Source organism: Podarcis gaigeae (genome assembly GCF_964106915.1).
Source record: "Podarcis gaigeae genome assembly, chromosome: 2".
Lineage (NCBI taxonomy): Eukaryota > Metazoa > Chordata > Lepidosauria > Squamata > Lacertidae > Podarcis > Podarcis gaigeae.
In genome coordinates this window covers 62,585,551-62,612,129 of record NC_139679.1, presented here as the reverse complement: position 1 = coordinate 62,612,129, position 26,579 = coordinate 62,585,551, and the positions used below count along the sequence as shown (strand labels likewise).

General features: G+C 41.5%; 1 protein-coding gene across 5 annotated transcripts in view; it reads left to right on the top strand.

Moving 5' to 3' along the window:
• ADAMTS2 (ADAM metallopeptidase with thrombospondin type 1 motif 2) overlaps nt 1-26,579 on the top strand; it is a 328,102-nt gene that overhangs the window by 258,644 nt on the left and 42,879 nt on the right. For all 5 annotated transcript variants that reach the window (XM_083728369.1, XM_083728368.1, XM_083728366.1 and 2 more), the window contains 5 exons: nt 4,917-5,000; nt 14,781-14,937; nt 15,668-15,773; nt 17,341-17,484; nt 26,318-26,450. In XM_083728369.1, coding sequence (XP_083584495.1) covers nt 4,917-5,000; nt 14,781-14,937; nt 15,668-15,773; nt 17,341-17,484; nt 26,318-26,450 — 624 coding nt within the window. The remainder of the gene's footprint in view (nt 1-4,916; nt 5,001-14,780; nt 14,938-15,667; nt 15,774-17,340; nt 17,485-26,317; nt 26,451-26,579) is intronic.

Sequence of the window (26,579 nt, the reverse complement as noted above, 5' to 3'; positions counted from 1 at the left end):
TGCGAGTGAAGCCCGTTCTTCCCTTCCCTGTGAGGTTTTTCCAAGAATGATTTACCCTCTGTCATTCTTGTTTTTCTCTGCCTTCGATCCCCGCAATGTTGTGGGGGCTGCCTCCATTAAGACAGATAGGAACCGGAAACCAGTACCTAACCAATTGTCAGAACAGGTCTCCTCCCTCGGATCCGTCCAGGGTTCTGAATGCCCTGTCTCTGACCACTCTTGCCATCTTTCTTCTTGAGTTCCAAGTGGCTACTCACTTCCATGCTGCCAGTGCTGTGCATTAGCTGAGGCTGCATTAACGCTGTGTTTCATGAGTATTCAAAGGGATCTTTTGGATCTCGTCTAGAAACTTCAGCTTGCTTACCTTTGAAATGATCCAAACATTCATTGTTATATGAGACGGAGAGCACATGCTGAGGAAAGGCTCATTATACTTCATGGCACCTTAGGCACTGTAGTGCACCTCTGGAAGCTCTGCTCCCCTCCCACCCTTGGCAAAATCTGTTAGCGAGGACTGGGCTGCCCAGTGCCATGGTGAAGAGCGCCATTTTGTCTCCCTTAGTCAGGAGTTGGGAAAGCAGAAAAGAGTGTACGTGGGAACAAAATTGGTTGGAACAGTCCCTGTTCCTTGACACTGATAATCAACTACCTGTGTCACTCTGAGTTCATGTTTCTTGAGCATATTAGAAGGTTGGGGGGGGAATGTTAGGAACTGGATGTCACAGGGGCCCACAAATTCCCTTGTCACACTTGCCATGATGAGGATCTCTTTCCCCCACACCTCAACAGCTGTGGCGAGGTCCCCTTCCCCTGAGCTTGGAGCTAGAGAGTGGGGTAGCATCTCTGACTTTGCATAGCCCATACAAGTGCTCCGAGTGCTCAGTGTGATGCCAAGGTTCTCTCACATCTTGCAGAGAGTAGAGTCACACCTGTATACCGTGAAGGGTCATGCCATGAAGGCCATCAACAACTTGAGGACCCTCTGGATTTGGATATGGAGATGAGAAGCTAATAAATATATCATGAAACAGTTCCTTGCTGGCAATTTTCCCGTTCAGGTTTTGCCTTTGATATGTCAGTGTGAGCTACTAGGTGTGAGAGCGATGCTTTCTCTGGATGATTTAAATGCAGCAGGTTGAAAGAGAACAGTAGGTCCCAGGTGGTACAAAGGGCAGAAATGTCACTTTTCCCTGCCTAACTGACAATTTCAAGAAAACTCATAAAGTAAATCTAAGCTCAGCTGTGGAAAAGAATCTTATGAGTGCTACACTTGAATGGTTTTTGTTTTTTTGTAAGCAGAATCATGGTTGCAAGATGGCAAGCTGCCTTATACTGAGTCAGACCACTGGTCCATGTAGCTCAGTATTTTCTACACTGACTGGCAGCATCTCTCCAGGGTTTCAGGCAAGGGACATTTCCTGTCCTCCCTGGAGATGTCTGGAACTGAACATGAGACCTTCTGTATGCAGAGCCGATGATCTGCCACTGTACTGTGGTCCCAGTTGTGAAAGTGGCTTGAATTCTGATAGCGTAGGCTTAGGGGGTGGTGTTCTCCTGTCTCTTTTAAAATCCTAAAGCACCTTAGAGAAGAAGCCCAGTTCATGCATTCAGTAGGCAATAGCCTGGTGGGGGAAGGAGCGACACCTGCCCTGCCCTCTACCACCCAAGCAGTCTCCGGTGTGAGCAGGACCTTCCACAGGACCACACCATCAGGCAGAGGCTCATGCTGCAATTAGTCCAGCAGATTCTAAGGTGGAAGGAGCCAACATGGTGCCCTGCCCTGATGAACTCCAACACTGTGTCTTCCATTGCCATGGCTGCTGGAAGCTGGAGTTCAACAACATCTGGATGGTGCCCCCTCTGCAGCCTTCACTGCTGTGGGCTAAAAGCCTGATCCTTTCCCCTGCTTCAACTTGTGTGACAGGGGCAGAGACTTGTGCCACAGCTTCTGGAGTAGCAGCTATTGAAGGGCCTTCCAGTTCTGCCCTGTCACCCCTGTAAGTAACTGAAGCTGCAGCCTTTGCAAAAGTGTCCGGAGTCATGCAGTTCGGCTTCACCTCCCTAAGCGCTCTCCCTCTTATTTGCTTTTTCATCTTTTTCGAACATGCATCCCATGATGGTGCCTTCATAGCTACCGCAATGCACTACTTCAGTTCCCCAGATGATTAGATGCTATTTGTAATGTTTAGCATTGCCTGCATCTGCACGTGTCACCCATGCTTGTTATCTTGGGCTGTGCATTGGAGGTGGGCTGTTTTAAATAGCTCTTGTGGGCAATTGTCCGGACACAGGTATATGCACCAGTTTCCTAGCTGGAAAAGGAGCCCCCCTCCCCTTTTTAGAAGCTCTGCAGTTATGTGGAGAAAACAACCTGCAGCAGGCTTAAAAGCTCTTCATCAAAAAAGTGGTCTCTATATGTCAGCAGTAGTGCCAGCCTTTGCCACTGTCTCACACCCCCCCCCCACCTCAGCTGTGCAATATTAGACCCTAAAATGTTTATAGTGCTTTCCCTCATCCCAATTATCCCATTCCACAACACACACACCCCCAGCATACTCCTTTGGCTGCGTGGAACCCATACAATTTATTTTTACTTGTTAATTTGTATTCCGCCTTTTCTCCAAGGAGGTCAAGACAGTATAAAATGGATTCTTCTCTCTTTATCTTCACAGGTTAGGCTGAGAGATAGCAACTGGCCAAGGTCACCCAATAAGCTTTTTGGCCAAGAGGGGATTTAAACCCGGGTCTCCTCAGCCCTAGTCTGACATTCGAACCACTAGTGTGGAGGAATAACAAGGCAGTAGAAGACAGAATTTAGATAACTGATGGATTTTGGGTCTCCTCCCCGGTTTGTCCCCAATTTACATTCACAATGTAAGAAGTTACTGCACAGATTATTGGGTCATTGTGCTGTAAACACATGACATGATCGTGAGACTGCAGTGTTAATGTAAGGCTGGTGAAAACTGTTTATGCACTTAGTGCAGGTTTTCAGAACATTTTTGTACTGTAGCTTGTAGGCAAAAGTTGAGAAGCCCAAAAGCTCGAGGGAGGAACTCAACAAAATATAAACCGGTCATGAAGCCAGCAGAAAGTTTGTGACCTTTCTAAAGCCAACATTACTGTCAAAGAGGAGACAAAGATCCCTCCGATGTTAAAAAGCTTGCTTTGCCAGGACATCTGTTTTGTGGAATTTCTAAAAACTTTGTTCAGAAGCAGATAACTTAGATTTTGGAACATTGGCTATAAATTTGGAACATTTACTATACGGTCATAGAAATTTAAGGTAATCCAGCCTCTTGATACTTTATGAGCAGATTTGTATATGCAATGCCAGACTGTTTCTGTTGTACAGAGTACAATTGCTATCCAGTTTCTACCCTCTGCCTTTCCTCAAGCTGCCAATGAAAGTGGAACATAATAAGCTCTCTTAGAGTCAGTCACTCTGTCTGTCCATCTAGCCTAGTGTTCTGTACTCTGGCTAGCATCAGCTCCTTCACAGCAGTTGCCATCTGGTCATTTGTTCCTGAAGGTGCCAGAAACCTTCAGCATGCATGTTCTACCACTGAGCTATGGTGCCATCCTATCTGGTTGGCCCTTGCGTGTGTAACCAATGGGCACATGCCGTGGCTCTTCCACTTTGGCTGGTCCCATCTTGGCCTCCTTCATTTCTTTCCCTAGCCTGTCACTCTAAGCTGCTGGGTCTGATCACAATTTAAATTTCCCACAATGCCCCTAGCAATGCATCATTCTAAGGCATTGTGGGAAATTTAAATTGTGATGAGCCCCAGCCTTTCATAGCTGCTCAGTGTGCTGTCATAGCTACCAGGTAGGCTCTTCAGCACACACTGGTAGAGAAGGTGGCCCACCATATAACACTATGCTCCACCCTTATACCCAAATACCATGAGCAGGGCAGTATGCACCAGCCTTAAATCAGCTTATATCTAAGTATTTTGCCCTTTACTTGCTTGTGGATCCTGCCCTTCCTCCAAGAACCCCAAATGGTTATCTCATTTAAATCATGTGTGGAAGGTTAACCTGGGAGAGGGCAGCTGCCCACGGTCGCCCAGTAAGTTTCATGGCTGCTATTCAAACCCTGGTCTCTCCAGCCCAGCACACACTTTCAGGAATGCACATTTGTTTGTGATCCAGTGCCCAGTTCAAAATTCACTGAGCTGCCATTTTTGTCTGCAACAAAAGATTCTAGTCCTTTGCTGATGTGGATTGCTGCAATGCACAAATGCGGGTCGCTTTCTTCCTGCAACTTTCTTTGCACATTATTCTTACTACTCTGATATGGTTTGCAGACTCTAATAAAGTGTTTCATTTTTTGACGTTTGTTTCCATAGGCCCATCTGTTGTTGTCGTGTATGCACTCTGCAGACTTAAGCTTGGGAAGGATATCTCTTAGTGTTCTGCTATGGCTAATAGAAGGCATAATCCTGTTTACCAGGCAGAGCAGAATGCCTTCCTTCCAACAAATCGACTTCCTTTGGTGTCATTTCTGCAGCTTGGCACACTTCAATTGCTCTGGCCAAAGCGAGAGCTTGAAATTCTACCACTTGGGCTCTCCGTTTGCAATCTTACACCCCACCCCCGCCCAAGACAATTTGATCCCTTAGTCAGCAGGCCTTCCAAAGTTGCATATCTGAAATTATATTCTTTTTAAAACCTAAAAGGATTCTTTCTTTCTTGAAAGAAAAATGTGTCTCTTAAAAACCTCTCCCCCCCCCCCGGCATGCAGTGTTTCTTAAACTTGTTGACCACAATATCATGTTTAGCCAATGGTGAGGGATGGTACGAGTTGTAATCCAACAACATCTGGAGACCCAAGGTTGAAGGATGCTGTTTTAGGCTATTTCAGTCCTGTTATCATATGGAATCATAATTAATGCTTTTGTGTCCTCTTGCAGGTTAATGAAATCTATCACGATGAGTCCTTAGGTGCCCAAATTAATGTTGTCTTGGTGAGAATGATCATGCTGAGCCATGGGAAAGTAAGTGTAATTTTAATGATCAGTTCAAATGCCCTACAGTGTTTTATTTTTTTAAACCATGTCTTGCAATTCTCTTGTGGCCTATACTGCTTGTTTTTGTGAATGAGTTTAGTAGCAAAGTAATCATATTTAATCAAACACAAGAAGGAATCTTGAAGCACTGCAAAGACTGAGAGAGAAAAGAGTGCTTCACTCATTTCGGAGAGATGCTGCCTTACTAGGGGGACTCAGCAAATTGCATTCATATGCCCCTCAGAGAGATTTCCACTGAAATTTGTTGGGCAATTTATTTTTTTATTAAAGTTCTAGTAGCACTTTTGTGTGCGGGGGGGAAGAGCAATATTTAGTCTTTATTGTGGAAGAAGGTTTCGTTGACTTTCCCCCTTCATTTCTTAAAAATATATATCAAAACTATAGGGGGTGTGTGTCAATGGCTTCATATAAAAGGTGAGTTTCAAGGAGGGATTGGAAGGAAGGAGGTCAGTAGCTCACAGAGACAGATATGTAAGTAAGGAGGCCTGGAAAGATATGTTTGTGATTGATGCTGAAAACAGAGACTTGAGAAAAGCAACTGCAGGTTTCTGTTGGGACTTTGACTGAGATTAATATCACAGTCTCTGCATGCTGCTGCTGCACTCCTACATTCCTTACTTATTGTCTACATTTGTACATAATCAGATATTTTAGCAACTCAGCATACATTTCCAGAGTTCTCTCCTCCAAAGGAAGCTGAGCACTGGTTCATATATCATGGAGCTGCTGAGGTCTCTCAGCCATATTGCTTAATCGAATTCGCCAAGAGAATGCTTATTATCACATAATCCCACCACCCAGTGGAGACTACCTGTTCTTTTGTAGAAAATCACTATGTACTGGGCAAGATTCATGGGGTAAGTATGATACAGCTAGGAGTGGGAGAAGGGAATAAATTCACCCTTAGGATGAGCACTCCTTTACTTCTGCTTTTGCATATGCAAGCAAAACTATAGAACTGTACTCAGCTAAGGTCTACCCAGAATAGACCCATTGACATTAATGAACCTAAATTAGCTGAGTCTGTTAACATCATGAGGTCTACTCACTAGGACTGGCATAGGATGTAACCTGTTTCTCCAACTGAACATGCTACAGTATTATAGCATCCCTAATCTTGACCAGCTTGGATCACACAAAGGTTGATCTGAATCTCATTCAGTTCAGGGAAAGGAAAACAAAATATGAGTAAAACAACATTTATGTTACCAATGAATTATCACTGATTATCAATAAAAATAAAAATACTAAATAAGCAATCACAATACACACATCTTTGATCAGCAGCTGTCAAGAATGTATGAAAGGATATGCTACTTTCCCCCCACCGTGATATGTAAGATTTAAACAAAACCCTTTTTGAGTTTTTTATGAAGAAGATAGTTTTGTTTCATACAATGCACCCTGTGATGTTGAGGATAACTTGAACAGTACTGTATGTTGCATAGCAACTAGTTTCTCAATGGCTTGGAGATTTCTTAACAAACCATTTTCTTCAGTATTTGTTTCTAATATTACCTGGCACAGTAAAACAAATGCGTAAGTAAATTCAAACTCATAGCTCAGAAAAATGTAGTTACTTGAAATTTAATTATTTTAGAAAATTGACCAAACAGGTATAGTTGTTCAAAGATCTCTATTATGCTATTTTGAAAGTATATAGTGAATTTTAACTGAAATTGAGGCAAGCCAGATTGAATGGTTCTGTTATCCAACACCAGCTAGTACATAGCTGAATATTACAGATGGCATGATACAATATAGAATATTTTAAAATATTATTTTTAAGCCAAAGGTGGTGATAATGCATTGTTGCAACAATGTTCCATTCTTCCAAATGCTATATAAATATGATCTTCCTTATTGGTTCACAGCATTTACATAATGCATTAGTTTGAAAACATCCTGAAGTTTCAGTGGTCCCTTTTTTGCCCAGTCTTGAAGGGTTTATAGTATAATTTATATAAATTTTATACAACACCACAATGAAATGTGGAGGGTTTGGATTGTGTGGCAAAATGCACTGGTGGTCATTGGGACAATGTCAAGATGACCTTCCAGGGTTATAGAATTGGCCACCCTTTCTCTAGCGTTAACTTCTGGCATAGCCAGCTTTAGTGATGCCTTCAGGGTTGGAGATCACGGCAAGAGCTTGGTTTCCATATCTGTTTATTCTTGTGATATTTTTTTTAAACACCTTTGATAATCCATATTGTTCATTGCAAGTTGTATGTTACCCGAAACAGAGACGAAGCAAATGTTGAGAGATGATTTTCTCCTTTAGACTGTGATGCAGTTCCAAGGAAGGCAGCTGTAAGATTTCATAAAATTATTTTTAATGCAACTTTGAGTAGTTGTCTCCCCCACCCCACAAGTTCACTGCTTCCAGCAAAATGTGTTATGATGGATTTTGGATAGGAACAAAATAGCCAAGCCGGCCAAGCTGGAGTACAGCATTTTGCTGTGATCCAACGTTGACCCCCCCCAAAAAAAATCTACAGTTTTTTGTGTAAGGGATTATGGGTGCATTAGGGACAAGTGTGGGTGAGAATGAAGAATGTCAAGAGGCAGACATTTCTGTCCCATCCTGTGTTTGTCGCAATCAGCTCTGCTTCAGTTCTGCTATGGTTTGGATTCCACTAAAACCTTCATCATTCACTTTGTTATTGACTGCATAATTCAATGCATTTTAATGGAAGGGAAATGTCAAAAACAAGGCAGAGAATGGCATAATTATTTATGTAACTTTCACAGACTAAGCAAACAATCTGTGATACTGAATTGGAACGCTGGTTGTCTTCATTTGTACAATTTTTGTTTCTGTTCTTGGGTGAGCAAGCAAATTGTGTCGATTTCTGCTCTCATTTCCATTTCTGATGAAATAATCTGACATCCCAAGTGTGAATAAATTTCATCTCCAGTCAGTGACAGACTGTTGGGTTCATTGCTCAGCATGTCATCCTTAAGTTGTATCCCTTCCCTTTGCATTCTTCAGATCATCTCTTTTTCCTCGGCCAGTTCTCCACAGGTGCTTGCCAGTTCCTTGTCACTCATACCACTTGACATCTTCCCCAAATCTCCAGTGGAATCATTTTCTGCATCTTTCTTCCTAGCCATCTTCCAGCCACTCTCTTAATCCGTTTCCAATCAGAAGTGAAAGCTGGAATTTTGTATCTGTGAGGAAAGAATCCTGGGGCCAGCCATTATTCCCATTAGTGGAAAGAGGGAGAGAAGCTCTCTCTCTAGAGCCAGATTTCAAAGCATGATGCAGATGCCCTCAGAAACAGAACTGGAATTCAGGACATACTTTAGAGTAGACATACTCACTTCCCTTCACCCCAGTTGTAAATGGTAAATTATTTCCCTTTTTTATGAGATTGACGGCATGCCATGTTTTCTTCCCCTTGCTCCCACCCCAAATTTCATTGCTTGTCAGTCGCTGCATTGTCTAATACTTTATTATTGATATAACGTTTCTGCTTGAGCGTTATACTTATATTACAGTATTAGAGGGGAAATCTAATAAGCCACTGCCATGAAATAAAGCTCACAATCCTTTAAACCCAAAATGACACTTTTCTGATTGTGTTTGTTATTGTTGTGAGATCTGTTACCATGGGTTCCAGATGCTTTGTTTTTCTTTCCTTGTTCTTTTCTTTTCATAATAACTTGCCTAGTTCATATGACAGAGGGAAATAATCAAATAAGCCAAGTAAACAATTTGGAGGAAAATATTTTGAAAAGAACTAGTTCCCTTAGTCATTTCTGATGGCAAATGAACACATTTTCTTTATTGTCTCAAACTTGGGTGCTATGTTGCTCGTCAATTTGACTATCAACAGTATTATCAATGCTCTTTTTAAAATCTAACAAGATGAGTATTTTATCCCCGGGAAGTTTCCATGTATTCTCAAGGATGGCATAGAATTGTCAGAAGTTACAGCTGGAGCACCACCTAATGGATACGTTTTGAAAGTCTCCCTTTCAAGATAAAACAAAGGCATCTAAAGGACTTCCAATTGCTTTCTGGAACTAGCTGGCCACAGCTGCCACCATTGAATAACCATATATCCTTAAGCGTGAACTTATTATTTGAGTAGGAATTTTTATATAGACAAAAAGGGATGCCAGCCAACCCATGGAAATTCCAGAATATATGGGGGGACGACCCTAAAGGAGGGTGGAGGAGACTTCATATACAGCTCAACGTGGACTAAGCATGCTTAGTGGGCACAGAATGCTGACGTACTGGAGGGGACAGAAAACTGGGTGAGGGGAAATGGAATGGAGTATAGCTGGCTAGCTGGAACTCAACAGCAGCACTAAACAGGTTCCTACCCATCATATCCCATTCTTCTAATGCCCAGTTCAATTCAAAGGTGGGGGGGGGGACACCTTCACTTTAAAATTGAATATTTGTTTGAATTTTTAATTTGTTTAAATTTTTTTTGTACCATGCTTCTCAGCAGTGCTCCCCCAAGCAATAAGAATTTTGCTTTAAAAAACATTAAAAACAATAAATAGCAGAGAATAATGAAAGCATGCCTTAACATCTAAGTGACAGGCAACCACACCCAGCAAGAGAAAAGGCTCTTTTAAACAGGATGGGCTTCGCCGTGGTCCAAAATGATTTCAGTGAATTAGGAAGACAAGCCTGTCTCTGCACTCTGCAGGGAGTTAGAAGTTCCTGCCTTATTCACCACCCTTTGGACCTGCGGTAAAGCCGAGACTCTCTCAGAAGAGCTTTATTAAGGTCACTTCTGTGTGAGGCCTACACATATGAAGATGTTCCTTTGCCATAACTAGCTATAGTGCCTGTAGCAGTAGAACCTAGTAAGATACACTGCCTCTGTTCAACCAAGGCTTAAGAAACCTCAGTTCGTTCTTCTGATGAAATATATCTGAATACTAAAATGCTTTATTTTAAATCCATGGTTTTGGGACAGAGACATCAGTGAGCAGAATAGCAATGCTTTTCATGAAGAAGGTCCCAAATTCAAAACCTGTCACCTTCAGCTGAAAGGATCAGTCCACAGAAAGGAAGGCTTCTGCCTCAGACCTTGAAGAGCTGTTGTCAATCAACTAGCCCTGGCCTGGTGTGATCTGGTATAAGCCATTTACCTGCATTGCCAAGGGACAGAGTCTTGCCACAGAGCAAGACTCCGTCCCTTTTACGATTATAATATACTTGCCGTAACATGAGTTTCTATTGATCTAAGAATCCCGCGGATCAGGAGGGAGGGAAATATGCTCACATTTATTTCCCCAGTATGATGGGATGTAGTAACCCATCAAGATTTTATAGATTATTACATTTTTGAACTAGTATTTCTTCAGAAACCTCAGCATGGTGCTGGTGACTCAGACCAGTGTTTTCCATTGTATCTGGAATCCGTCTCCTGACGGTAATTGGTTCCAGATGCTTTAGAGGAAGGAAAATATCAGTACAGGGCACTAGAGCAATCCCAGACTCTGTTGTTCATACCCAAATATCATTTAATCTAATGTTTTGGGTCACACTCAGCAAAGCAATGTGTTCCCTTGACTGCATAAGAACCGTTGAACAATTGATGTTTTGAGGATGTTTAAACCCACGTTTAGATGTTTTCTGACAAATAGCTGGGAGCAGATGAGGTGCACTCTTCATAGATTATTGACCTCTCCATAGGCAACTGTTTACTCGCTGTGAGGACAGGATGCTGGACTACGTGGGCCATTGGCCTCATCTGACAGACTCCTCCAATGTTCTTTTCTAGAACTCCTTGTGCATATAGGAGAAGCTCCAGGGTGCTTCCCCAAGGTTAGCATTAGTGCCACGTTAACATATGCAATGTACGTATGGAGTTATCCCTGGTGTTAGAATCATAGAATTGTAGAGTTGGAAGGGACCCCAGAGGGTCATCTAGTCCAGTGTTTCCCAACCTTGGGCCTCCAGCTGTTTTTGGACTACAACTCCCATCATCCCTAGCTAGCAAGACCAGTGGTCAGGGATGATGGGAATTGTAGTTCAAAAACAGCTGGAGACCCAAGGTTGGGAAACACTGATCTAGTCCAACCCCCTACAACGCAGGAAATGGAGAAGACCTTCCTAGCTGGACCACATCCAGACTGTTGCTATATTTCTATTTATTACATTGATATACCACTTTTTCCTTTAAGGTCTTCAAGGTTGGTCACATGGTTCTCCCCAACCTATTTTATCCTCACAACCCAGTGAGGTGGGCTAGGCTGAGAGACAGTGACTGGCCCAGTGCCACCCAGTGAGCTTGATGGCTGAGCGGGGATTTGAACCGTGGTCTCCCAGGTCACAGCCCAACATCCTGGGTAGGATTCATTGCTGTTGCTCAACGAGCCTAATTTATTCATTCAATTATCAGGAAAGTGATGGGGAAATGTGTGGGATTACAGTTGCTTGAATGCAAAATTGTATAATGCTACCTAAACAAATCAGAGTGAATACTCAGTAAACCACCGATGTAGTATAGTATCCTTGCAAACTTTGTGCAAACAAAACAGGACGAATGCTCAAGAAACATGTCTGTAAACAACCTGGTATTTCTGCAAGTATATTGCAGTGTAGTATTTTCTGGAACGGATAATGGCTGCAATCCTAAACACACTCACTAAGGGAGCATAAGAAGAGCCTGCTGGATCAGACCAGTGGCCCTTCAAGTCAAGCATCCTGTTCTCACAGTGATCAACCAGATGCCTGTTAAAAAAAACGTTTAGCAATTCCATTGGACCTAGTGGGATTCAAGCAGATAACTCCAGACAAAGGGATACCAGCAATTTCTGTTTTCACAAGGAAGTCTTAAGCATGTATACTCAGAAACCTGACTGAGGTCAGTCAAACTTACTGCTTGCTAGGTGGATGTCAACAGGATTGCAGCCTAAATAAATGCTAATGTCATCTTCATTTTTTTGCTAGCAACAGAACCTGTTCCTTTTCTCTTCTTTCCGCAAGAATTAAAAGGTTCCAGATAGTATATACTGTAATCCGAAATGCTGTAAGAGCATCTTAAGCACCATTGAATGCCACAGGATAGAATTCAATCTGTATTCCCTGCCCAACCCCCAAAAGTATGGTTCTGCTCACCACCAAAACTGGCAGTTCATTTGTATCTGCGCAGGCTCATTTGTAAGGGCGTTGGGAAGCTTCCTGAATAACAATTCGTTACATGTGGTATAGCTGCGTGATACAACACAGATCAACCAAGCTGTTTTCAACTAGAGACAGCTGGCTGAGATTTTTCACATGTAGTGATGGAGACATTCTTCAAAGCCAGAAGAAATTTTGAAGAATATCTTGCAGGGCAAAAGTAACAAACAAACAAAAACAGTTGCTTGTTGTCCTGCAGTCCATGCTTAGCACTGGAAACCATCTTGAAGCAGCGACCACACACACACGCGCGCGCGCGCACACACACACACACATATATATATATATATATATATATATATATATATATATATATATTTGAGTGGTGGGTGGGTGTTGAACTCCCCCATGGTAGCAGATACTAGGATTCATGTGCTAATCATAGTTGTCATACTGGGGGAATAAATAAGAGATAGATGCCAGCCAGGGTGTCTGGTGATGGGATACTTTAGTTGTTTCTGGTGCACAGTCAGGGTTATCATATTCTGAACAAAGGAGCGTTCATGTATGTATAAGAGCTTCCTCAGATGTGTACCGTTTTCTACTATTGCAATATTATTATTTTTGGCATCTCCGACAACATTGCAAATGGCTCCAGATTCTAATTTCACTGGGGAACCTGTGCCTGCTAGATGTTGAAGGACTACAATTCCCTGACCATTGGTCACATTGGCTAGGGCTGCTGAGGGTTTGGCACCTGAAGGACCAGACGCCCCTCACCTCTGGTGTAAGGGATAAGGGATCCAGACAGTCGCATCATGTGATGCACTTCCAGATTGGGGAAGGTTTAAATGTTGTAAGAAACAGCCAGTAGAACATTGCAAAAGGTTGGAAATGCCAGTGCCAGGCCTTATATTAATTCTCCCAGCTGCAAGTTTTCTCTCCCCTCTGTACAAGAGTATTTGGGGTGGAAATGTATCCTTTGTTTCTTAACAAAATATATACCTTTCCCCTTCCACTTCATTCACAAGACAGCTTACAAGAAGTATATATATATAATATCAGATTCAGTTTCATACACAATCAACCACCCATTTATATATCATCAACTTTCTTTAATTATTCCATAGCTTATCATACTATCTTGGTATGTTTGAAAATTAATGTGCCAAGTAGTCACACAGTTTTATGCCCCTGTGAGTTGGTATACTCAGCATTTATTTACAATATGATTATTCCTCAGTCTTCAGCTGAATGAGAGCTGCTGGCCATAGTGCACTGTCAAAACTGGGTCACATTAGTGGTACAGTGAAATTTTTGTGAATAGATGGGTCTGTCATTGAATGTTAAAGGTTTAGACTCAATTGCCATTTGCTCCGATTCAGAAGTAAAACACAGGTTTTCTCAGGAAAAGCACTGGGGCAAAAACAAACAAACCCACATATACACACAAAAAACTATGCTTGGAAACAGAGCTTTAAATCCCAGATCTGTGCCTGGAAAGTGCAGGGCAACAGGAAATCTGGATGAGCCATCAGTTGAATACAAGACAGCTTGACCAATCGGTTTGGTTTTCAGATCAAATTATGGTACTTACACAAACATCAGCCTTTGAAATTTGGAGCACAGCTCCTTGTGGGGAGACTACTGTCACTCCTACCAATATCAATAAGGAGTAATTCTATGGTGGTTCTTTTCTTTGATTAGTTTATCATGGCCAAATAAGGCTGTTTCACACAAAGGAATACCTACCATAATTTCTATATTACCAGGAATTTTACATGTAACTGTTGAATTATAAAACAGATTAGGTTATGAAGGAGACTAATTTGGATAATCCATTATGCTTATATTAAATTGGGGCAGGGGGACAGAATTTATGCAGAATTACTCCTTTTTCATTTTGATAGGTGCAGTTAGAGGATGGGCATCACAAATCTAGCCTGCAAGTCTCCTGCACACCCTGCCTTACGTAAAGTATAGACCCCCAAGTATAAAATTGTATATATTCCCACTTCATCATTTTTTGAAGTGTTAAATAAATGCCGTATTTAACACTTGTGATACAAGCAGCAAATAAAAGATGCCTGTGGCTTTCACAGCTGATTCAGCATTTATGTATTTTAATTTTCCAGCATTGGGTACAAAACATTGCATAAGAAGCTGTTCTTTGTCCCATATTAGTGTGTCTAGCAAAGCAGCCAAAATACAATATTCATTTGATGTGGTCCCTTCTTTAAAATGTTTGGCAACTCAGAGCTTTAAAAAAAGCACTGCACTTAGTCGTGGTTTTTTTCCATCCTCTGGTATGTTAAGTCCCACTTGACTTCATAGACATGAGATGCCTTTGTCAAAAAGCATCTAAAACGGAAGATTTATGTCTCCTTTGTGTAAGATCAACTCCAATTCTGTCTTCTTGTGAGATAAGTAACCACCACTGTAAAAGGGAACAAATTACTTTTATCCATAAATAAGTGGGCTTAAGACTAAGGCCTTTGTTTGTGGTTGTACCATTACCATAATGGATTGGTAATTCCGTGCTGAAGTGAACATATATATTCCAGAGGCTCTGGGCTAAGACAGGCTGGCTAAAAAACAAATTATAACTCTCTTTCTTTCTTTCTTTCTTTCTTTCTTTCTTGATCTAGTCCACAAGTTTGATTGAGATCGGTAACCCTTCTCAAAGTTTAGAGAATGTGTGTCGCTGGGCCTACTTACAACAGAAACCTGATACTGGGCATGCAGAATATCATGACCACGCAATATTTCTCACTAGACAGGATTTTGGCCCCTCCGGTATGCAAGGTAAGTTCCATGTTGAAGGGCAGCCCATTACACAAAAGGTATGGCTCCTAGATCATGCTTCTCTCACCCTTGTATCTTTTAGCACCATCTGATATTTGGCCTTAGAGGGGAAATTTAGCCCATTGCTATTTCTCTGCTGTTGGTTGTTTCTGACTTTTTTAATCCATATTTGTTTTTCAGCTTCAAAGGCATTTGAGGGATATTTTCTTTTAAATCTTAACCAAACCAAAGAAGTCTTACAAGTTAGCAGACTAGCCAAAATACAGTGCAAGTGCTTTTGGAAACAGCCAAGATTTCTCAGTTGGAAAGCATGAATAGTTCTTCAAATATACTGAAGAACCCATTTCACACTCAAGAATTTCCAAAAGTACTGGGCTTAGAGTGCCTAGTTATTTCTCTAGGGAGCCTTAAAAAAAACACCAGCAACATGATTTTAAAATTGTAGCTCATCGTTGCTTTTTCCTCTTTCCCAAACCTACAGTAGGATTTAATGGGGCCATTCAGTTAACCACAGACCGACTGGTCAATCCCTGGGAGGTTCCAGTCAATTGCTGTCAATTGTGGGCTCCTTTTGCCTAGGAGCATCTGCCCCTGCCCCCTCGCCCCCCAATGTTTTCCTCTATTTCCCACTTATTTAAATAAGACACCTGCTGGAATGCTTCCTACGGATTGGCATACTTAAAGAGTTCTTTTACATGCATCTTTTCATATCTCACATTCTCCCTAATAGGCTATGCTCCAGTTACTGGCATGTGTCATCCAGTCCGAAGTTGCACACTTAACCATGAAGATGGCTTCTCTTCAGCCTTTGTTGTAGCCCATGAAACTGGACATGTGTAAGTAGCACTTATGTGTGGTATATGGCTCCATTCATCCACTAGAAATTTGCCTTTAGGATTGGCTAGTGCAACTGGATCAAACCAAATACCTCCCACCGTGCATAAATGGCATCCTGCCAGTGGCCTCTTAAGCTTTCTCATTATTCTTATTTGCCCACAATGGCAGACACTGGAAGGCTGGACCTACAATATGTAGACTCAGTTCAGTTTGGTGGATGACAGGTTCTTTAGATTTATTTCCTTACCTTGGAATGGGCATGTGATCGCAGCTTACCAAAGCACTTTTCCTGCACAACAAACATGTTAATGTTTGTTCCAAGGGATCTTGTGTGAGAACAGTGCCCGATGGATGAAACCTGATGCCATTAGGCGGGAAGGTGGTAGTAAATCCTCATTTTTAATCCTGAATGAAATACCTTCAGTATCTCAACAGAATAAGGACTCTCAGAGATGCATTTTCCCTCAACACTTTCTATTAGACTAGGATAGCCTGTGGACACTTTTCTGTTTCTTCTCTTAGTTATTACTGAGGACTTTCCTGGCCTCTTAAGAATCTGCACATGATTTGGCTCTCTATATCTTTGATGCATTTCTTTTCATTTATTCCCGAATCTTCTTCTAAAAAGAACATGGAGGGAAATGAAAGGTCATTTCTCTGACAGGGGAATGAGATATTGCTTCACAGTGTATGTCTGCAGTGTTGTGGTGGAATGATAAATCCTCTTTAAGAAGTCTCCAACTTCATCCAAATTCTGTTCGTTGACAAATGGGCCTAGTGGCCGGTCAAGAGCGCTGTAGCACTCCTCAAGCTGTGTGGGTGTGGACCTGATTAGTGCCTGGGTGGGAGGTCATTGACAGTCCATGTAAGCTGCTCTTAGCTTCTCAAAGAAAGAGTAGAATATAAGAAAAAATTAAATGAAACATGATGGGGAAAGTAATTAAGGACAGACTTCAGAAGTTGGACATGAGCCAGCATAACAGTGGGGCTACTCAAAAGCTAATTTAATCATAGGCTGCATTATCAGAAGGGTGTGGGCCCCAGGTGTTTGCATGCTACAGTATAGTCTGCAGGAATATGATGAGCAGGTCTGGGTCTGGTCATTCTCTGAGTGTGTGACAATGTGGGACCCTTGCCATGATGGAAGAAGGACAGGATGTAAATGTAATAAAATTAAATTTAAATACTTCCACTGTATTCTGTACTAGTGAGGTTGCATCTGGAATATTGTGTCTTGTTATGTGTGCCATATTTTAAGATAGACATGGAAAATCTGGAGCATGGCGAGAGGAAGGCAGCCAGGAAGCTGGCCAGGTGATGCTGCTACCTTGCTCACCATCTCAGTACACAGAAGTGCCTGGAGGCCAGATTCATGGCAGCTGCTCCTTGCTTCCTGCTGCTCCTGAGCTTTGTCTCCATTTACAGGCTTGCCAGGGATGCTGGTAGTCGTATCCTTTATTGCAGATCCTGGTTCCAAGGCTCTTTCCATCCAACTCCACCATTCTATTAAAACGATAAGGAGTAAGACTTCTTTAACAGGCTTTGTTGTGCTACCTTTTCCTCTAGTTTAGGCATGGAACATGATGGCCAAGGAAACAGGTGCGGGGATGAAGTCCGGATGGGAAGCATAATGGCCCCTCTTGTGCAGGCTGCCTTCCACCGCTTCCACTGGTCTCGATGCAGTCAGCAGGAGTTGACCCGATACCTCCAGTGAGTACACTGATGAAGTGGGAACCTGTGAGGTTGTGAGTGAAATTCTAAGTGCAGTGTTTATAGACCACCATTCAATCAAGTCTTGGGTTTTTTAAAAAGAAAACAATCCTGCTAGGAATATGGGAACTATTTTTCATTGGGGAAGGGGTATAAGAGCTATAAAATAAATAAATGCTGCCCACTTAACCCCACTTGACTTGAGAGTAAGCTGCATTGGACTCAATGGAATGCACATCTGAGTAGACCTGGATAGGCATGTGCTGTAAATTTTTGTACATGGGGCAACAATGCAAAAACAAACAAACAAAAACGTATTTTCTCAGAGATCAGCACCAGCTTTTTCTCAGTTCTCTTTCAGCAATATTTTAAGGAGTGGCTTCTGGCAAGAACAGATTAAAATAAACAGGAATCAATGTGAGTTTTGTACAATGCCAATATCTTTTTTTAAAGCTATATTTCGTTACATAAAGCGAACATGCCCCAGCTTCTTCTTCTTTTTAATAAAAAAGAACAGAAACAAAATGATCCTTTGATCATCACCAGTAGTACAAATGTATGGTGCTGACTTTTGAAGATGAAACAAAGGTATGGAGAGGATATTGTGAAAGATAATTACCCACCATGCATTTGTAACTTTGATGATTGACTATTGTAATACACTGCTCTTGAAGATAGTTCTGAAGCATCAACTGGTGGTATAGAATGTTGTAGATATTATTTAATATAGAATGAATTTTGGAGCAAAGCTTCATTGTCAGATCTAAACAGCTTGACATGTTCATATGGAAGGAGATGCTCCCATAGGTTTGCTGAGCCTAGGACATTTAGAAGTTTAAAGGTCATAACCAATACATTGAATCAGGCTTAACAACAAAATGAAGAATCACCAACACATGCTCCCTATAGCCCAACCCCAACAAGTTAAGCCCCACTTAACAAGTGGGCTGCAGAAAATTCTGGACTACCTTCGAGAGCAGGCCTATATTACGGCAACTGAAATTGGAGGTTACTATCTCAAGGAGGTGGTGCAGACAGCTATGAAGATTCACTTCTGGCTACAGTTACACCTAGAGATTTCAGGAGCAATGCTTGACCTAAGAGTACCTGCAAACCACATACTTGCTCTGTCAAGAAGGGAGAAACTCACCTGAGGCCTGGCCACCAACAATTCTGTTCCTTGTCAGGATGCAGTTTGAGCTATGAAGTCCTTCATGACCTGGGATTGCAAGTCTTAGAGAGTGTCTCTCCCTCTTCCCTCCATTCTTATGAAGATGTGCATAAAGAGCCATGCTCTTGCTTATGGTGAAACTATAAACTGCAAGGAAAATGTTTGCCCTCTAACATTAAGGCAGTTATAGAGGTGAGCATGTACAGGAGAAATCAGTGAGGTGGAGGCAGATCCTTCCTCTGCACTCCTTCCCTGCATCTGACCTCCCAGACTATTTTAATCTATTGTTTTCTCTATTCACTAGTATTTGAAATAAATCAACTAGAAGTGTGGGGCAGAGGTGAGGAAGGAGGGATGACTTTGGACATTCCCAGGAGAAGTTTGGAAACACATTTGCTAATGCAATATGTAGTTCCACCCTCAAAGACTCAATGGGGCCTTCTCCTATATAGAAGAAGATTGATGCATGTCAGGGTGTGTCTCTTACTGGTCATTTGAAAAATATACAATGTCCTTTATGGAAACTTGCTTTTAGAAAATACACTATAATTTTTCTACTATCTTATATTGCTTGATTTTTTAAAAATGTGCTTATTCTGCTTGTCAAGGTTAGAATTGTTATCTGCTTACTTCTTTTGAGGGATTTTTATTGACTTTGTGCTTTGTAAGTCACCTTGATACATTTTTCTCCTTCAGTCTTCCTTTTTAATCTCTATAAGCTACGTCCCATAATATTTCTTCCCTTATTTTCATTCCTTCTAGAAGCCAGCAGAACTGAAGAGCAAAACAAAACTTTGCAGTGGATGTGCCATTAGCACTAATTGATTTCCTAGTTTTGTTTGTGACACTGTGGAGGGCATTATATATATATATATATATATATATATATATATATATATGCAGGTTTTGGTGTCCTCGGGTGTCTTCCCGTGTAAAAGTTGGGGTGTCTAGGCGACGTTTCGACGAGGTCTCACTCGTCATCTTCAGGCTGGTGCTTTCGGCTTCTTGTTACTGGAACAGAGCGGGATCTCAATGTTTGAGTTCCTATAAATACTGTAGAGGGGGTGTGGTGTCTAGCCTCCAATGTTCTGGGCAGAGAGGAAGTTCCCAGGCTAGTGTGCCTTTTCTTCTTTTGTTCCTTAATTACTTGAGAGATACCTTGAGTGATTTCTTGAGTGATATCCTGAGTACCACTTAGGTGGGTCATTAGGTGTGGATTAGTTGCTAAAGTCTTTGTGTCTTGACCTCTTGAACTTTGTGAAGAGTTTTCCTGAGAAGATGGCTGTATTGCACTTAGTTGTGCTTTGGCTTGGCTTCGTGTATAGGGGCGAGCTGTGGTTTTGTGGCTTGTGTCAGCCAGATCTGTGTAGGGATTGCAGGGGGGTGCAGCATCCGGAGGTGCCACCATGGATTGGCTACTGGATGGTGTCAGTAATTCATCTGTGGAGAGGGTCTGGGTTTGGGTCTGGTGTGGTTGATTGGTGTTGGCGTTCTGTGTGCCTCTGGATCTGGTGTCAGTTTTTGTGGGGAGGGCTAATTTCCAGATGTCTGGCAAGCGGGATGTGTCGTCACGCTTGTTCATGTTGTGAGGGTGTTTCTCTATCTCGATGGCTTCCATGATTATTCTCTTGTGGTGATGTTCCGTGTTAAAGAGCAATTTGGAATCTGCAAAATTAATTTCGTGTCCTGTTTCTTTCATGTGTTGGAAAAGAGAGGAAGTTTTTTCTTCTTTTTTGACGGCATTCTTGTGTTCTGCGATACGTGCATTTATTCGTCTGTTTGTTTGTCCAATGTACGTGGCTGGGCAGACTTTGCAGGGTATTTCATAGATCCCTTGGTTTTCCAACTGGATTTTATCCTTGGGGTTTCTGAGGATATTGGCTATTTTTTGGTTGGTGCAAAAGGCTGTTTTGATATTGTGTTTATGGAGGATTTTGCTAATTTTATCTGTAGTGCCCTTGATATAAGGAAGGAGGGCCATGCCATTGTTTTCTTCTGTGTCTTGGTTTTTGGGGGGTGTTTCCTTTTGGATTAGCTTCGTAATCCTGTTTTGCTGGTATCCATTGGCAATTAACACATTTGAGAGATTCTGTAACTCAGTTGTCAAGTGGTCTTTGTCAGCCAGGCGTTTGGCCCTCTCCACAAAAACTGACACCAGATCCAGAGGCACACAGAACGCCAACACCAATCAACCACACCAGACCCAAACCCAGACCCTCTCCACAGATGAATTACTGACACCATCCAGTAGCCAATCCATGGTGGCACCTCCGGATGCTGCACCCCCCTGCAATCCCTACACAGATCTGGCTGACACAAGCCACAAAACCACAGCTCGCCCCTATACACGAAGCCAAGCCAAAGCACAACTAAGTGCAATACAGCCATCTTCTCAGGAAAACTCTTCACAAAGTTCAAGAGGTCAAGACACAAAGACTTTAGCAACTAATCCACACCTAATGACCCACCTAAGTGGTACTCAGGATATCACTCAAGAAATCACTCAAGGTATCTCTCAAGTAATTAAGGAACAAAAGAAGAAAAGGCACACTAGCCTGGGAACTTCCTCTCTGCCCAGAACATTGGAGGCTAGACACCACACCCCCTCTACAGTATTTATAGGAACTCAAACATTGAGATCCCGCTCTGTTCCAGTAACAAGAAGCCGAAAGCACCAGCCTGAAGATGACGAGTGAGACCTCGTCGAAACGTCGCCTAGACACCCCAACTTTTACACGGGAAGACACCCGAGGACACCAAAACCTGCATTCCTGTACCCGTGAAAATCTACGAAAGCATATATATATATATGCTTTCGTATATATAAACATATATATATAGAGGGGGTGTGGTGTCTAGCCTCCAATGTTCTGGGCAGAGAGGAAGTTCCCAGGCTAGTGTGCCTTTTCTTCTTTTGTTCCTTAATATATATAATATATTAATATATATATATATATATATATTAATAGGAACATGATTAATATTCCAAAACAGTACAACAACTAAAAACCCAGCCATCCTTCAAAATTTGCATATTTCTGAATTTGCAATGCAATTCTCCAACCAAGTAATGTGTACAAAAATGCATATACAAGGGTAAAGTGTGCATAAAGACACATATATTTGAGAAAATAGCATACAAAAATACCTTATAGTAGGGTGAATTGCCCCCATTCCACTTCAGAAATCCATCCTACAGGCAGCTGAAGCCAGATCATACTAGGGAGTGGGAAAGGGATCCTCAAGAAACAACACTTGTGGCAATACCCAAATCTTTACTGAACAGCATCTGGGAAAGGGAAGACACTCGTGTTTGGCTTTGACAACTAATTGCCCCAGCAGGACCTTGGACAGTGATTGACAGACAGCAGGGTAAGAGGAGCAGTGTCCTTTATGACACCAATACCATTCTAGGAACACCTTCAGCTATTCGGTGTGTCTGGAGTACCAAGGTGAGGTTCTAGGCAGAGGAGTCTTAGCGGTGTGCTCAAGTTCCCATGTGTGCTGTGAGGCCAGGCTGTTGTGTACAAAAGTGTCCTCTTACCCTGTTTCCCTTCACCAGTTCCATAGCTTCCTGCTACATGCCCTATTCCCTCCTGTGCTCCTGTGCTGTGAACATATGCTGAGCTACCCCATATCCTTTGTTCTGTCATGGTGACGTGGGTGGAACAATCATCAACATAGGGTCAACTGTTTTTAAAAACGGTTTCCTCCTGTTTAAGTCAATGGGAAGGAAATCCTTTTTGTTAGGTCTACAGCTAGTGTAAAGTACCAGTAGGCATGAGGGTGGGATGAAGGGTTATGGGATATGGTGCATATGTGTGCTGTTCTCCAACACCACCCCATCTCACCCACAGATTGACTCCATTTCAGCCACCCTGTTGGCATACCTGTCATGGCAGCTGCGTATATGGCATTCTGCTGGCTTAGCAAGGTTTCTGGCAAATCCTATTGCCCCCCCTCAGCCTAGAAAGGAAACCTATAGGGAAAGTTTCAGGTAGAAAGTAAAAATGTAACAGTGAAACAGACCTGAGTTTGCTTAAGAAAGCAAAAGGCCAAAAAGAGCCCTGGCTTCTTATATGTATGTACTCCTGGCTCAGGCACAGAATCATTTATTTGTGAAGCTTGGCAGTCAATATTCTTGGATGATCGCACTGCCCTTTCCTCCTAAACTTTTCCTTAAAAGACACAGTGCTGGCACAAATTTCACAAATGGAAATGTAATTAAAGCCTTTGTCCTTATCCCTACTTTGTTTTCAAACACATTATTTATTACAGGCTTAGCAGAAAAGATTTTTTAAAAAAATTCCTAACCAGCATAAGACAACAAATACAAAGCCAAATATAAAATGTTAAACAACATAATGAATTAGCAATAATTGTAATAGAGTTTAAAAGAAAGGGGGAACAGCATCACTTAACTGCTTTGTTTATTTATTAAACAGATGACTCCAATAACAAACAATATTTTTTTAAACATTTTTTTATTGCTTTTTTAAAAGTACAGAAATACAGAATAAAGAATAAAGAGTGGTTATAAGAAAGAGAGATATAAATAACAAATTTCCATATTCTTTTTCCATCTAACCTATAGGACTTCCCCACATCCTCCGAACCCTGCGTTCTCTGTCTTATAAAGCATCAGCAATTTGTTAACTTATTTCAAAACTTATTGTAACTTCCATTTTATCATGTTCCCTATTTTCAATTTTACTGTCGCTCAATTCTTATATGTTTTATATTAAACACAATAAAGTTATTTCATTATTTTACCTCTGAATTCTTGTGTCTTAATTTTCATTCCAATAACTTACATTTGCTGAAGCTAGAATTTCCTGAAAGGTGCATTTTTTTTAACATTCATACAACTTATAGTGCTTTTTCAAATAGTCCTTAAACTTTTCCCAATCCTCCTCAGTTGTTTCTTCTCCCGCGTCTCGGATTCTGCCAGTCATTTCAGCCAGTTCCATATAGTCCATCAACTGCGATTGCCATTCCTCCAGCGTGGGTAAATCTTGTGTCTTCCAGTATTTTGCAATCAGGATCCTTGCTGCTGTGGTAGCATACATAAAAAAGGTTCTGTCCTTCTTAAGCACTCTCTGGTCCACCATGCCCAGAAGGAAGGCCTCTGGTTTTTTAGGTAAGGTAAATCTCAATACCTTTTTTAGTTCATTATGGATCATTTCCCAGAAGGCCTTCACTTTCGGGCAGGTCCACCAGAGATGAAAGAATGTCCCTTCCGCCTCTCCACATTTCCAACATTTGTTGTCAGACAGATGATATATCTTGGCTAACTTGACTGGGGTCATGTACCACCGGTATACCATTTTCATAATATTTTCCTTCAAGGCAGTACATGCCGTGAATTTCAAACCGGTGTTCCATAACCTTTCCCAGTCTGCAAACATAATGTTATGCCCCACATCCTGAGCCCATTTTATCATAGCGGATTTGACTGTCTCATCCTGTGTATTCCACTTAAGCAGCAAGTTATACATTCTCGAAAGTAGTTTACTTTTTGGCTCTAACAATTCAGTCTCTAGTTTCGATTTTTCCACCTGGAATCCAACTTTTTTATCTATTTTAAATACCTCTTGAATTTGCGCATAGTGCAACCAATCTCGTACCTTAGTTTTCAATTTCTCCAAACTTAGCAACCTCCAATTGTCTCCAGTTTTTTCAATTATTTCCCAATATTTAGGCCAGTGGGCCTCCATGTTGGGTCTCTTACGTGCCTTGGCCTCCACCGGTGAGAGCCACCTCGGAGTTTTACTCTCCAATAAGTCTTTGTATTTTATCCAGACCCTCCAAATTGCTCTTCTGACAATATGGTTTTTAAACAATTTGTGCACTTTGGCCTTGTCATACCACAAATATGCATGCCACCCAAACGCATTGTCAAACCCTTCCAGATCCAGGACATCAGTGTTCTCCAATAAAATCCAATCTTTCAACCAGCAGAAGGCTGCAGATTCATAATATAGCCTCAAGTCTGGCAGGGCAAATCCCCCTCTTTCTTTCGCATCAGTTAATATTTTAAACTTTATTCGGGGCTTTTTGCCCTGCCAAACAAACTTAGAAATATCCTTCTGCCACTTTCCAAAACATTCCACCTTGTCCACGATCTGTAGGGCCTGAAACAAAAATAACATTTTCGGCAATACATTCATCTTTACAGCAGCTATTCGGCCTAACAAGGAAAGTTTCAGTCTTGACCATATATCCAAGTCTCTTTTGATTTCTGACCAGCATTTCTCATAATTATCTTTAAACAAATTCAAATTTTTGGAGGTCAAGTACACCCCTAGGTATTTTACTTTTTTAACCACATTCAGCTCCGTTTCTTTGGAGAACTCATCTGTTTCTGTAGCTGTCAAATTTTTTGCTAAAACCTTAGTTTTTTGCTTATTTAACTTAAACCCCGCCACCCGACCAAAATCAGAAATTAATTCTAACACTCTTTTAGTGCTGGAGACTGGTTCCTGAAGTGTTAATACCAAGTCATCTGCAAATGCTTTCAATTTATATTGTTTCACTCCGACCTCAATTCCCTGGACCAACCGGTCCTTTCTAATCATATTTAGCAACACCTCCAGGACTGAAATAAACAATAGGGGGGATAGAGGGCACCCCTGGCGTGTCCCTTTTTCAATTTTAAACCCCTCTGTCACCACATTGTTTACTATCAATTTAGCTTTTTGTTCTGTGTAGATTGCTTCTATACCATTTTCGAACCCCCGCCCCACTCCCATCCCTTCCAAATTTTTCTTCATAAACATCCAAGAAATATTATCAAAGGCCTTCTCTGCATCAACAAAAATCAAAACCGCTCTGGTATTCAGATTTGTTTGTAGAAGTTCCAAAATGTCAATAATGTTTCTTGTGTTGTCAAACAAATGCCTACCAGGGAGAAAGCCAGCCTGGTCTTTGTGAATCACTTCATTTAGTACTTTTTTAAGTCTATTTGCCAAAATATCTGCAAAAATTTTATAATCCACATTTAGGAGTGAGATGGGGCGGTAGTTCTTAAGTTGGGTCTTTTCAGTCTCTGATTTAGGTACCAATGTGATGAAAGCTTCTTTCCACGTTTCCGGTGCCCTCCCTCCCTCCATTATCTGGTTGCAAACCTCCATCAAAGGTTGTATCAAATAGTCCTTTAAAACTTTATAATATTTGGAGGTTAAGCCGTCCGGGCCTGGGGACTTGCCAAGTTGAAGATTTTGAATGGCACTTTCAATTTCTTGCTGTGTAATATTACAGTTCAGGTTTGTTCTCATTTCCAGGGGTATTTTTTCAATAACAAACAATACAAACATGAAGAATAAAAAAAATTATACAGAAAGAAATGGTCTCATCCCCACTTATAGGAACTTAACAAAGAAAAAATTCTTTTCAGATGGTTTCTCAGGGCTATAAATTAGAATATAAACCTACCCTTCAATTTAGGGGCATAACAATGGGCAGAACATTGACCAGCTTCAGAGGCAAATCTAGCATAGTGAATGCCATGTTCAGTGTAACCTAAGGTATTAACTGTGCTTTGTGAACTCATTTCTGAGAAAACCTGCCCTTTATTTTGCTTGGAATAAATTTGAACCGAAACCTCAAACACTGTAAAAATTTCACATTCCCATCTGTGCCTGTAATTTTTGCCTGTTTCAGCTCCTACGATTGTTTGCGTGATGATCCATTTGATCACGACTGGCCTTCCCTGCCTCAGCTGCCAGGAATCCACTACTCCATGAACGAGCAGTGCCGCTTTGATTTTGGTCTGGGCTACATGATGTGCACAGCTGTGAGTACTTAACCGACTTTTGCTGTACCTTGTCCAGGGCCTTTTTGCAGCTGTCACTGAAATGGCTTTAAAGAGCCGTTAAACTAGAGCCTCGGAAGAAGGGTCATGCGTCTGACTGACAGAAAAGAA